At 47.1% G+C, this 14,308-nt stretch overlaps 1 protein-coding gene across 1 annotated transcript in view; it reads left to right on the top strand.

Annotated features, from left to right (window-relative positions):
- THSD4 (thrombospondin type 1 domain containing 4) overlaps nucleotides 1-14,308 on the top strand; it is a 432,381-nt gene that overhangs the window by 46,149 nt on the left and 371,924 nt on the right. Inside the window, exon 4 of the mRNA XM_066635874.1 lies at nucleotides 11,911-12,341. Within this exon, the coding sequence (XP_066491971.1) occupies nucleotides 11,911-12,341 (431 nt within the window). The remainder of the gene's footprint in view (nucleotides 1-11,910; nucleotides 12,342-14,308) is intronic.

Genomic DNA, 14,308 nt, shown 5'->3' with positions numbered 1-14,308 from the left:
GCTGAAGAGGCCCAAATGCCGTAGCCTTTCCTCATAAGGAAGGTGCCCCAGCCCTGTAATAATCTTAGTCGTTCTCTTTTGCACCTTTTCCATTTCCACTATGTCTTTTTTGAGATGCGGCGACCAGAACTGGACACAATACTCCAGGTGTGGCCTTACCATCGATTTGTACAACGGCATTATAATACTAGCCATTTTGTTCTCAATACCCTTCCTAATGATCCCAAGCATAGAATTGGCCTTCTTCACTGCCGCCGCACATTGGGTCGACACTTTCATCGACCTGTCCACCACCACCCCAAGATCTCTCTCCTGATCTGTCACAGACAGCTCAGAACCCATCAGCCTATATGTGAAGTTTTGATTTTTTGCCCCAATGTGCATGACTTTACACTTACTGACATTGAAGCGCATCTGCCATTTTGCTGCCCATTCAGCCAGTCTGGAGAGATCTTTCTGGAGCTCCTCACAATCACTTCTGGTCTTCACCACTCAGAAAAGTTTGGTGTCGACTGCAAACTTAGCCACCTCATTGCTCAACCCTGTCTCCAGGTCATTTATGAAGATGTTGAAAAGCACCGGTCCCAGGACAGATCCTTGGGGCACACCGCTTTTCACTTCTCTCCATTGTGAAAATTGCCCATTGACACCCACTCTCTTCTTCCTGGCCTCCAACCAGTTCTCAATCCATGAGAGGACCTGTCCTCTAATTCCCTGACTGTGGAGTTTTTTCAGTAGCCTTTGGTGAGGGACCGTGTCGAACGCCTTCTGAAAGTCCAGATAGATAATGTCCACGGGTTCTCCCACATCCACATGCCTGTTGACCTTTTCAAAGAATTTTATAAGGTTTGTGAGGCAAGACTTACCCTTACAGAAGCCATGCTGACTCTCCCTCAGCAAGGCCTGTTCATCTATGTGTTTTGAGATCCTATCTTTGATGAGGCATTCCACCATCTTACCCGGTATGGATGTTAGGCTGGTTAGGGGTTAGGATTGCGCCCGTTGTTGAATTAATTGAGGTCTACTCAGCATCTACAAAGGAATTCAGTTTCCCTAGGTCTGCTTTTTTCATGTATGAGTAATCCCCTTTTCTTATCTCTCCTTCCCAGCAAATGCCAACCCTCAAGTATCTGGGAATTATCAGAGCAGTTAATGGAAGCAGGAGATATTATCAAAATCAAGACTAGTCAGTGTACAAGGCCACCAGAGGTGGTGGCCTCAGATGGTGGATTGGTGGGTGGTGCATTTCTCTGTTCAAGTACTTACCATCTCAGATCCTGCTTCCTGGAACTGAAGAGGAAAAGGGCCACAAGTGTGGAGGAGAGGAAAGTTGTTGACATTCTAGCACACCGCTCTCCTTCTCCTGCTACCTGGATTTGAAGAGGGGAACATAATGGAAGAGAAAATGTTGAGAGAAGAGTCATTGACCTAACCCACTATTCTCCTTCAGGCTTCTGCTTGGTTTCCCTCTTTTACTTTAGGAAAAAGGAGGAGACATAATAGTGGAACAGAGTGGGCAAATGAATGTGGGCACTCCCCACTACCTGAGGTGACTACCTCAGTTGGCCTCATAAATGGGCCGGCCCTGATATTAATGGCATTCCTAGAAAGGATCAACTGCAGCTAAGCTTACCCACTTGTCCAGAAATCAAGCAATGCAGTCTGTCCCCTTCTCTCCTGTAGTACTCTACAGTCTGCTACATGGAGAAGGTGTGTAGTAGCAGCAATAGATCATGTGTCTGACAGGGGAGTTGCTGGAGGCAAGACCCAGGTCAGCACACTGTGGCAGGAGGAGAGACTTTCATAATTTGTGGCAATTTACATTGCTCAGTTGTGAGTAATGCACCCATCCCAAACTCCTGCTGTTAAGGACACGCAGCATTCCACACCAACCCCGTATCGCATCCTAACCTTCAAATTTTTGTGTGGTAAGTCCCTGCCCGCACCCTTAACAATCTAACTCCAAAGGAACCTCCCTGCCAATTATTCGGCTAGCAGCATTTCATTGCATTTGGCACGGAATGCCTCTCCAAAATCAAAACGAGGGAGATAAGGCTCGTTATTGTGTAACAACACGATGTCCTACAGTCATGACAAGGCAAGATTCCCCCGCACATCAACACTCTGCCAGATAATTAGATTAGCCAGATAACTCGTTTGTTTATTTTAAAATTATAGCATTCCCTTCTCACAAATAGTTGGTTGGCTTACAAACAAAAATTAAAACATACAAAAAAAATAAGAGCGGTAGTGTAGCTTGAGGGGGAATTGTAAGTACCGGAGGAGCCACAATGTTCCCTGTAAGTGGCCTCTCCCCTTCGCTGTTGGACCCATTCTGGACAGCAGTGGTGTTTTGCCAAATTCCTGTTCTAGGCTTTACCTTACCAGGCTTTAACTTATGTCCACTTTAAGTTAATTAGTTCCTTTGGTTCAAACCGGGCTCATTCTAGTGGTGTATAAAACTACTATTGACCCTCAGCACTAAAGGGAACATAAGCAGTAGGTAGCTTGTCTGTGGGGCTGCAGGGTCCCTCCTCCTGGTTCTCAAAGCAACAGCCCTTCTGGGTACAGCAGCACCCCCTTAGCTCTCCTCCATCCACCCCCATTCCAGCAATCCTCAGTAGTCCATTCGCCTGTCCACTAGTCCCTCAGTCCGTTAGTCAGTCCTCTCTCCTTCCTCCTGCTACCCACAAACTTTTCCTCCTCCAGGTACTGCTTTTATCCTTGAGGTCCTTGTTACCTCAACACTCACTATAATCTAACACCCTGGTGTTAACCCCATGCTTCCCAGACCTGTCGGAGCATGGGGCCACTGTTGACACCACATCTTGTCTCCTTGAGAGATCTTGTGTGTTTCCACTACAAATGGCAATGTGCAGGAGACACTGTTTGGTTCAGTGAGTGCCCGTGCATTGCCATTGCTGCCCATAATGGCTCTAAAAGTGAGTGGGAAGGGCCACTTACATGCTGTGTTGTGGTGCCTACTGTTTTGCCCCCCTTAGCTACACTACTGAATAAGAGCTACGTTAGAGAGAGAGAGAGACTTGTACAACTATAGTAAAACAGTAATATAGCAAGAAACAACCTGGCTATTTATAGCAGATCTGGGAAGACCTCAGGTCTTCAACTGGTAGCAAAAGATCTGCAAAGAGCGTGCCTATTGCACCTCCAAGAGAAGAGAGGTGTATATCAGAGGGGCCCACATCAAGAAGTTCTTCTGGTGATCTGATGAAGTAGCCACAACCCATCATTGAGAGCAAGGCACAAGGCATCATGGAGAGCGAAGCACATAGCCCCTGTGCCTGACCTTCCCACACACCATCAAGTACCTCATGGATTGACTGAGATAGACATAGCACTTTGAGAAGGGTGGTCCTACGAGGTCTAATGTCAGTAATACATTACCACAGTGATTTTCAACATTTTTCAGCTCACAGCGCACTGACAAGGTGCTAAAATGGTCAAGGCACACCATCGGTTTTTTGACAATTGACACTGCACTGCTGGTGGGTCGAGGCTCACATCCCCTAATGGCCCTATTAATAAGTGACCCTCCCCCAAACTCCTGCAGCACATCGGCCGGCCATTTGTGGCACACCAATGTGCCGAGGCCCACAGGTTGAAAATCGCTGCATGAATGTATCTTTATTGCTCTTATTGCACAATAATTAATCTAATTAAGGCTTCAAGGCTATACACACTTTCCTGGGAGTAAGCAAATTGACTACGATGGGGTTTACATCTAAGTAGACATGCATGGGCTTGCACTGTAAGACTGTCAATGTAGTGTCCCCTTTGTATGATTCCTTTGGGAGATGTAGCCTGTGTGAATCAGCAGTTCTATGGGGGGTGTGGGGGCGTACAGCTGCTGTTATTGCCATGTGTGAGCACAGCTGCAGTTATTGCCATGATGGTAGCAGCATGGTTTCAAGTTACTGCCAAATAGAGGTCAAACACCTTGTTTTCCCACATTTTGGCATCTTTGATTCCAAAGGTATTAATTTTTTTGCTTTCTAAATCTGCGCCAGCTCTGGCAGAGAAGCCAGCAAATTCCTTTCAACCTGCACCATTGACTAATTGTGTACTGAAGAAATGGTTTCGTAAGAGCTGAAAGATTAAATGGCCAGCAGTCTTAAAACTGTCCCCAAATGCTTGGATACATGCGGCATCAGTCATGGTGTCTGTTGGCCAAAAATGTTGCACATAGAATGCTACCTGTAATGTGAGTTTATGAGAATTGTTGTTGGCATCCTTCAGTCTCGGAAGACTATGGTATCGTGCTCTGAATGGCGGTTCTGGAACAGAATGTCCTCTCCAGTGCGTGAAGCCTGGGTAAAGTAGATATGGAGGATGGACTGTTTCCCAAGCAGCAAATCCCTCCTCTCCACGTCACTGAAATGGTCCAATGGGAAGGCAGAAGCCAATATGGTTGGTTCCAGTGGCATCGCAGGAATTGCCAGAACATGACTGTGTTCAGCCGTGAACTGCCTCAGGGACTCCGGCTCCAGATTTTGCCTCAAGGTTGACTCCTGAAGCCTTTTCCATAACTGGATGTAGCCACAAGGCAGTGGAGGTTTGGGATCAGAATTTTCCTTCTCTCAGATGAGCTGCCTTCCCAGGCTCCTGGTGGGAGAGATGGTCTTATGTGGTATAATACCACATAATATTATGAGAATACCACTTCCCATAGTGGTAAACATATTGGCTGTTTGAGTAATTTGTCCATCAGGTTTTACGGAAGTCAAACCCTTTGTCATTGTCATATCCCCCCTTATAACCTTGGCAGCAACTGTTACTCTGCACATGCCCGATCTTGTCTGATCTCAGAAGCTAAGCAGGGTCAGGCCTGGTTAGTACTTGGATGGGAGACCGCCTGGGAATGCCATGTGCTGTAGGCTTATATCATAGTCTTTCGAGACTGAAGGTTGCCAACCAACAATATGAACGCATGCAGAGCCCAGTCATGGGCATGTCTGCTCAGTCGTACGTCTCATTATAGTCAATGGAGCTTACTTCCAAGTAAGTGTGGATAGATTGCAGTCACAGTCTGCATTAAATTTTGAAACCATCTTCACTATTAGTCTTGCACTGGACCAAAGATTTTTTCCCTTTATGCTATCCTGTATTGCTAAATAACCATGGGTAACTGCCATCTTTTTCATTACCTCTCCTTTCAGAGCAGACCCATCTGTGAGCATGACTGAGGGCCCAATCCTAAACAGTGTGCGCTGGCTTACTGCTGGTGCACACTGTCGCAAATGTGCTCTAAAGCATGTTTGCGAGGCCCTAATGACAGCTGATCACTGATGCTCCGCCACTTGGTGGTCACGTGGACCGCCAGATGGCAGAGAGGTGGGTGTGGGGGGAGGCAGGGAGGAGGTGTTCCAGGGTGGGGAGAGGGCGGGGAGGGGGTGTGCCTTGGGAGGGAGCAGGGCGGGAGGGAGGTGGGACCAGTGGAGCTCTGCTCTACTGGATCCTGAGCCTCTGTGTTGGGTCCACCGCCCGACACAAAGACTCTTGCTTCTATGGCAACCCAAGGGTTGCTGTAGAATCAAGTGGCCTCATTTATGTCAGAATGCCAGATGCAAGGGAGGGCACCAGGATGAGGTCTCTTGTTATCTGGTGTGCTCCCTGGGGCATTTGGTGGGCCACTGTGAGATACAGGAAGCTGGACTAGATGGGCCTATGGCCTGATCCAGTGGGGCTGTTCTTATGTTCTTATGTTCTTATGTTCATTGTGGGGCTGCTCACCTTACCCGGGGAAAGGGGACAAAAGTCCCCTTGTCCCGAGGTGCCACCAGTGCTCCCCACTTAGCACTCAGGATGCCGTGGTAGCCGTTTTTGGTGCCCTGGCATCCCTGAGCTCCAGGCAGCATAGGATTGGGCTGCCTGACAGTCCGTTTAGGTAACAGATAGGCATGACTGCCTGCCACCTGCCTCTGTCCAGTTCTGTTGCCCTTCCTCCCCCTCTTTGAATTTGAAAAGGAAAATGGAAATGGTAGAGGAAGTGGAGAGGAGAGTGGTGGGACAGTGTGTCTCTGATGCTGTCACCTACCACCGTCCTCTCCTCCACACTTCCTTTTCTGCTCCAATCTCTTCTTCTTCTTCTTCTTTTAATCCAGGGAGTAGGAGGAGATTGTGAGACAGTGGTGGCTGGCATGATGCAGAATAAAGGTGGTGGTGGGGCAACATTTAGTGTGTTGTCTCAGGTGTTGGAAGATCTTGGGCCAGTCTGGAGTCCTTTGAACTCAGTGTTAGGCACTCATCATTATCATCATCTAGGGATTGTTAGAGCCAGGTCCCACCTTGGAAAGGATGTTCACAAAAAGCAGCAGGTGATTTTGGGTCCTCCTAGCAGTTACAGAAGTATATATTGGCCTCTTTGCCCTGATCCTGAAGCCTGGATCTATCCATTTCTAGGTGATGATTCCAACATCACTACACCATCCTGGCTCTGGTTTACCTAGCAAGGAATAAGAAGATCCTGTCCCCAAAGGGGCAAACAGTTTGAAAGAGAAGAGAATGCTACGTTAGGATGAATAGGGACCCCTTGCAAAATAGAAGAGAACCACTACTTATATTGGGCCTCTTAGGCTACAATCCTATCCACACTTTCCTGGGAGTAAGTCCCATTGACTATAATGGGACTTACTTATGAGTAGACATGCAAATGATTGGGCTCTTACTTGCTTACAGGTTTAACATCTGCTAACGCAACTATCTGGTTAATCAAAGCAAAATTTGCCTTAAAATTTCACTGCAGCTGAAATCTGGTGGCAACTCCTACACCTGAATATTCCCTGTGGATATCTGCAACACGCCTAGCCTTTCTTCTTGTGAGAGTGTCCCCCAGATCAAATCTATTTCACTTTGCTTGTCACCCTTGAAGTTAATACCTAGAATTATGCCTGCAGCGCTACGTCTAGCGGGACTTGAGTGCCGGGGATTAACAGGCACAAAATGGTAGCTTTTTGAGTTCTTGCAAAGTACCCTCTTTATTTCCCAACTTCTCTGGCTGTTTTCAGGTCTAAACAGCTGGAAGGGGTCCCCCCCCCTGCTGTGACAGGTCAGCACTTGTCACTTATCGGTTTCTCTCTTTTCCTCCCTTTCATGTAACGGGAATGATTTTAAGTGGTGGGTTTGGAGCTGCTGGCAATCTGAGGGAGGCCTTGTGGTTTTAGCAAGAGGTGCCATTGATGGCTATATAGTGCCGTCGAAACAGGCTCAGCAAATGAAATTTGATCAGGCTCTGATAACAGTGGTGCGTTGGTGAGAGGATCCGTATGTGTAATAGGGAAGATTAAAGCTCGTTGTGAGTTGGCTGGTTCCAGTTTAATATTAGCCACAGAAGGGTTTGTTTGGGGCTTATGGAATCCTCAAACTTAGGTTTGGGTTATGGAAAAACGGCAAACACTTCAGTGATCGTGGCTGTTGCAATACATGTGCTCTTTGTGTCTGGCGCACTACTGCCTAATTTCTGAGACGGCATTCCACATCTGCTACGTTCCTCTTTCTACTTTCTGGACTCAAAAAGGAAAATGGAACAGAAGCACTTTCCTCTTCTCATTATTTCCTGCTTCCTCCCCCTCCCCTTTAACTCCAGGGACCTCCAAGGATCCTTCCGATTTTCACGTTCTATAATTTTATATAATATAATTATGCCTCTTCAAGGTGCTGGGTCTGAACTTTTAAGATCCTCAATGACTGAGGACTTATACAACCTGGAGCACCTCCTCCCATACGTCCTGTGGTGTAGTGGTTAGTTTGGAAGTTCAGGAACCTGGCAGGACACACAAACCAATTGAAAGGCTAGAAATATTGCTAGGAAGAAGAGCTCTGCTGGATCAGGCCAAGGCCCATCTAGTCCTACTTTTTGTATCTCTCAGAGGCCCACCAGATACCTCTGGGTGCACACAAAACAGCAAGAGACCTGCATACTGTTGCAGCTCCTTTGCACTGTCATTCTGAGGTAGCCTACTTCTAAAATCAGGAGGTTGCACTTGCCCATCATGGCTTGTAACATGTGATGGATTTTTCCTCCAGAAATCTGTTCTTCTAAAAGCATCCAGGCCAGATGCTTTCACATCCTGTGGCAGGGAGTTCCACAGACTAATGGCACACTGGGTAAAGAAAAAAATATTTTCTTTTGTCTGTTCTAACTTTCCCAACACTCAAGTTTGAGTGGATGTCACCCTCGTTCTGGAGTTGTGTGAGAGGAAAAGAACCTCTCTCAAAGCCTATGATCACTTAAAGTGGAAATGTATTATGAATGGTACACAGACTCCAGCAGCACCTATAGTACCGTATTGGCTGAGAGGTTGACCTGCTCGAGAAGGAGAAGAAGGAACAAAAGCAAACTTTCTTTAGAATTTTTCTCCTCCTGCTGCTTCTGTCTACTTCGAAACGGGTTGTACTTCCTTGAAAGACAGGTCTCACGTGCGCCCTGGGGCTGCCGGATTCCAGGTGTTGACAACCCACGTCATTTCCAGCCGAGCCATGTTTACACCAGGTGTTCCAGGTGTGCTGTAGAGATTCCATGAACCCTAAGCAGTAGGCTACCTTACAAGGCAGAGGCCGAACGGAATCCCCTGCCTCCCCAAACATCTATACAAATGAGGAATGCAGTTTGTTTTGAGCAACTGCACTGAAACATGGGAAAATACCCACCAATGCAGGTACTTGTCATTATTTACTAGTTATAATTCAGTGTAAGTCCTTTTTAAAAAAAGGGAGGGCTGGTGATGAAAGAGTGAAAGCACATTTAAGGGGTGGAATTATTCAGATTATGGTAAACCGCAGCTGACTATTACATAGCCCACCGCAAAACCCAGCCTGGTTTGCAGAGCGCCTAGCAAGTGATATTGTTTGCAATCGGCCTCCTGCCAAAGCCTCTGATTTCCTTGTCATTGGCTGCTCAGCGATGCATTCTGAGCTGGCTGAGTTGGTTGGGAGCTCCTTCCTAAACAGTGACTGCAGGTAATGCATTTAGATCTTAATCTGAACGACTCCGGGATGCTAGGAGCGAGCATGTCAAATGACAGACCTGCATGTTGGAGGTTTTCCGTCTTGCAAAGAAAGTGACCCGGAACAATTGTATATGTTAGAGATTAGTGTGCATACAGTAGGTGCCTTGAGACATAAAATAAGCTCCATATTTGTACATAGATGAGTAGGAGGCAAAATGTCACCAAAAGATCCTCGCATGTGTTTATGGGATGCTTATTCTTGCAATTCAATCAAGGGCTGACACCAAAGTGAGACCTGCTGAGTTCAGTGGGTCTTACCCACAATGTAATTAAAACTGCAACCTTGTGGACTCTTGTGGGGGAGTATCATGGCTCTGTGATGCTGGTCACCTAAGTGGCATTTTGCAGGTTTTGAGTGCTATCCAGGGCTCATAGGGAACTGGTATGTACTGAATCAGACTAGCAACTCTCCAGGGTTCCAGATTGGGACATTTTCTCTATCCTAGTTGGAGATGCCTTTGATGGAACCTGAGACCTTCTGTGTGCAAAGCCAATGTTCTACCACTGTGACACTGTCCTTCTTTGAACCCAATAGCACAGCAAGTGAGGGGGTGGGGGTTGGTCCACCCTGTGTGCCATGCCAGAAAGGGATGTTGTGTGAGGCCCAGCGAAAATGGCAGCTCTGAAGCAGAGAGAAGTGCTTTGGGCTGAGTCAGGTGGGCTCAGAAGGGCCAAACACAGCTGAGGCCGAAGAAAGGCAACACCTCCTTGTGACGGATGTCCCCTTGCTCAGACTTGGCAGTCTTTGGCTGCCCTACGCTCATGAGAACATGAAGAAGCATTTGGCCAAATTTGGAGTGGCTGCTTCTTTACTCCAGTTCTGCAATGGCCTGGTCAGCTCACACACCAGAAATAACTGGCAGTGACATGGTCATGTCATCATGTCACCACCAATTACTTCCATGTCTGTGCACGTGGTGGGGTGACGCCGTGAGTTACCGCCCCGGGTTGATGAACAGGTCGTGACGCCACTGCCTGAACCTTTGATCTAGCAGTGGATAAAGATGTTCCCTCTGTTCTTACACTTGATCAATTAGATCGCTGCAGCTATAGGTGCCTTTCAGGGTCAGACCACACCTGCAAAACCTAGAAAGTGGGTTCTCTAGCTCAGGGAATGATTTGAGGTGACTGCCTTGACTGGAGAAACTGCAACCAGGAATGAAACATACAGAAGATGCTGGTCAGGAAAACACAGAAGGCTAGACTAGTATAGTATTTATACTAGGCCTACCTAATTCAGAGGCTTCATACTGCCTTCTAATGATATTGCACATCTCTGATGCTAATGTTACACATTCCTGCTAACCACCTGTTTGGGGAAAGAGGCTTGACTCAGCACTGACCAGTAATGGTGTCACTAAGGGGATTCAGGCCACAGCAGCAACTGTTACCCTGCAGATGCCTGATCTTGTCTGATCTTGGAAGCTAAGCAGGGTCAGGCCTGGTTAGTACTTGGATGGGAGACCGCCTGGGAATACTGGGTGCTGGAGGCTGATACCATAGTCTTTCGAGACTGAAGGTTGCCAACCAGGTAACATGCATGAGGGTGGTGACACCACCACTGGCCAAAATTTTTTAAATCTTGGTATTTTTGAATATTACCATCATATTATATATCAATCGATGTGTAATTTTATGCAGAATGCTATGAAACAAACCGCACTGAAATATCTCTATTCTATCAAAAGTTATAGCCAAGAAACCAGTGGGGCGGGGCAATGGTAAATCCCCATGTCCACCACCTGGGGCGTTGCTCCGCCCACTGCACGGGAGGAGGTTTATTGTAGGGGTTATGTGCTGGCCTCCTGCACTGAATGCCACTAATGCCACCTAATGGTGCCACCTAATGATGCCACTGCTGACCATCACTGATTTCAGGTTGGGGACTTACCCTGAGGAATTGCGTTTGGCTCCGGATTTTGATAAGTTCTAGGAGGATCGAAGTAGGCAGTGCTTTCCCATGTTGAAAACTAAGACTGGGCAGATAGCAAAAACACATCAGAACCTGAGCTGTAGGATTGATGGGGAATGCTTTTGCCTTTTGCTGCTTTTGCCTTTGCTGCTGCTTCTCTTTCTTCTTCCTTGATTTGAAAAGGAAGAGAGAAATGGAGTAAAAGCAGAAGTGTGGGAGAGCAGTGAGCTAGAGCATTGGAGGCACTCAAGCACACTGTTCTTTTCCACACTTCCACATCATTCCTTTCTTCCTTTTCAAATTTAGGGAGCAGAATCATTGGTATCACCAGGGTTAGTGTCATCCAGTGTGGTAAGTCATGGTGTTGATAGTGTCACTCCTATAGACCTTCTCCCATGGCCGGAAAAGTCACTGGAGCACAGGTCTACCAGACTTCCCGAGGCAGAGCTCAGGTCTATGTGCACAGTAAACCTGACTTCATGTAGAGTGAAAGATGGAGGCTGGGCTGACTGGGAGGCCAGGACTATTAGGTGGGTAGACCTGGGCTTTGTCTCAGGGAGTCTGGTAGACCTGGGCTCCAGAGATTTTGCGGCCTTGCCTGGTTCCAGATAGATCTGTCTGTCTCGTCTCTCTCTCTCTCTCTCTCTCTCTCTCTCTCTCTGTGTATGTGTATGTGTATGTGTATGTGTATGTGTATGTGTGAGCTTTTGGTGTCACTCCCTGATGGTGTCACTGATGTGGTCTGCATCCCCTAAGTGACGCCACAGAGCAAAAGGAGGAACAGGATTTCTGGAGTTTGTGGCTGATGTGCTGCCAGATGAAGGGGGACAATCTTTGGTTTTCTGCTCTGGATGCCAGGAGGTCTTTGACCAGTTCTTCACATGAGCTCCCTAATAGATGCAGCATTACTTTCAGAGACTGTGGGAAGGGGACAGCTTGCCACCCTAACACGTCTGCTCCAAATGTTCTTAGGTTCCACAGAGGATAGAAGAGCAAAATGCTGCCACAGAAGAAGACAATACAGGAATCCCAGGTGTATGGGGCAGCTGGGGGCCCTGGTCGGCCTGCTCTAGAAGCTGCAGTGGTGGAGTGATGGAGCAAACAAGGCCCTGCCTTCCAGGATATTATTATGATAGGAGCTACCATAGACCAGGACAGTTCTCTGCTTCTGAAAGGATGCTTCCTCAGCAGCCCCGCCACCAGCAGGACCCACTGAATCCTTACTCTGGGCACGTCATCTCCGCCATCCGAACATCAGTGCCCCTGCACAGGAACGAGGAGCAGTCCAGAGCTGGCCTCCGGGTTGGAGTCTACTCAGAAGGCCGTAACGACAGCCGCTTGGGCAGAGGAACGCCAAGAGGGGGCCGGCAGTCTCGGAGGCGGAGCCCTAAACCAGAAAGAAGGTATGGTATATTTGGCATATCATCATAAGGATGTTCATGCTGTTTTATTATTTATTAGGCAACTTAGACTGTTACCCTGCACATGCCCAATCTCATCTGATCTCAGAAGCTAAGCAGGTTCAGGCCTGGTTAGTACTTGGATGGGAGACCGCTAGGGAATACCGGGTGCTGTAGGCTAATACCATAGTCTTTTGAGACTGAAGGTTGCCAACCAGGCAACTAAAGAAAAAGAGGGCACTGTACATGCTGCCAAAGCCACCCTGGTATGCTTTAAGTTGCCTTTAATTGCCTGGCTGCTTTAAGGGAAGAATCATGCTGACAACAGTTGGAGAAGGTAGGATTGGGCTGATTGACTGCAAAGTCCTGGGTTCGAATCCCTTCTTGGACATGAAACGTACTACATGACCTTCAGCTGAGGTATAATGACTGGTCCATCTTATCTCCCAGGATTGTTGCAAAGATGAAAGCAGTCTGAGCAGCCACATTCACTCCCCCCTGAACTTCATTAAGGAAAGATAGTATATAAATGTGAAAAATAAATAGATCTCAGTTATGAATTAAGAAACTGCATTTTGCAACAGGTCCTTTGTGGCTTTCTGACACTCCTACACGGAATGAAATTCAGATGTTTTACTGGCAGCTACAGAGAGAGCTTTAGGAGGGTGGAAAAGATAAATTTAAAATGAAATGGCTTAGCACGATAAGCCTAATATGTTTTCTTAATTTTGCCAGGGGTTCCAAAGGTCAAATGTGCATTGTGAGGGGAGTGGGTTGAATTTTTGATGTACTGAAAATGAACGTGAAATCAGGTCACGCGGATTGACTGTGGGGAATATGTAAACATCTGCAGCACTTTCAGGAAGTGTGCGTTGTAATAATGGATTGTGTTGATGGAGAACTTTTGGAATATCTGCAAGGTGGAAAATGTGCTGTTTTCTGAGACTGAGAGCAGACATCTATAGAACAATAAACGAGGGATTATGATTTGTGGCCGAGATGAGCTTGCAGCGGTGAACGTATGAAATGGGACAGGATCCAAACCAAATAGGGCTTCAAGAGCTGTGGAAGCCTAAAAAAAATCTAACATTTGTATCACGTGGAGGAAAGTAGAGAAGTCTTCAGACTGCAGACTGGAAAAACTAAGAACTCAACAAAGGCAATCAAATGATGAGCTTGAATCTGCAGGTCAGCATTGATCCCCTAGTCCCTCCCCTGCCTAGACTTCCGCTTGGCAAAGTGCCTGCAGTCCAAGTCAAGATACCACCTAATGGAACCAGTCTTGTCCTCAGATTCCAGGGAGCCAATCCTGCATTACTGCTTCCAACAATACTCGAAATTCTGCTGCCCTCTTTTTCTGGACAACTCATTATTGTATGGTCTCCTATTGCACTCCCAGTGTAGGAATCGGGGCAAGGGAACTGAGCTTGGGCAGTGGAGTTATCACAGTAGAGATGAATTGCTCTCTCTGAGGAGTACATTCTGATTTAATAAAGCCTGGTGGGCAGGGATTGGCCCTTGGGGGTCAGCTGACTGCAGGTTCAGTGCTTGACTACTGGGACTGCTAGTTTAAGCTATTTCTGCCCAGTGTTGGATATATGCAACAGGGACCAAATGTGTACACCTGTGGGCTGGGCAAAATGGTTTAAGGTCCTCCACGGTGTTTAATAAGGACCTTGCTAGCATCTGGACCTGGTTCCCTGACATGATCAAACTAGAAAACTGCAGAACGACATAAATAGTTTCAAGGCAGTTCTATAAAATTAGAATATATTAAACAATTTAACTAATACCTTCTGGTTTCTGATGCAACATGCCTCCTCTCTGTACTGGTCAGCACAGCACACTAGCTCCTTCTTTGCCTCCTCTTACTCCCTGGCTTTGATATGAAAGAGGGGAATGGAGGGGGAATGGAGGGGAAGAATGAAAAAGAGTGGTAGGCTTAAGGATTATGTCAGAATGCCAGATGC

This window comes from Tiliqua scincoides, chromosome 8, assembly GCF_035046505.1.
Source record: "Tiliqua scincoides isolate rTilSci1 chromosome 8, rTilSci1.hap2, whole genome shotgun sequence".
Lineage (NCBI taxonomy): Eukaryota > Metazoa > Chordata > Lepidosauria > Squamata > Scincidae > Tiliqua > Tiliqua scincoides.
This window is presented reverse-complemented; position numbering and strand designations above follow the sequence as displayed.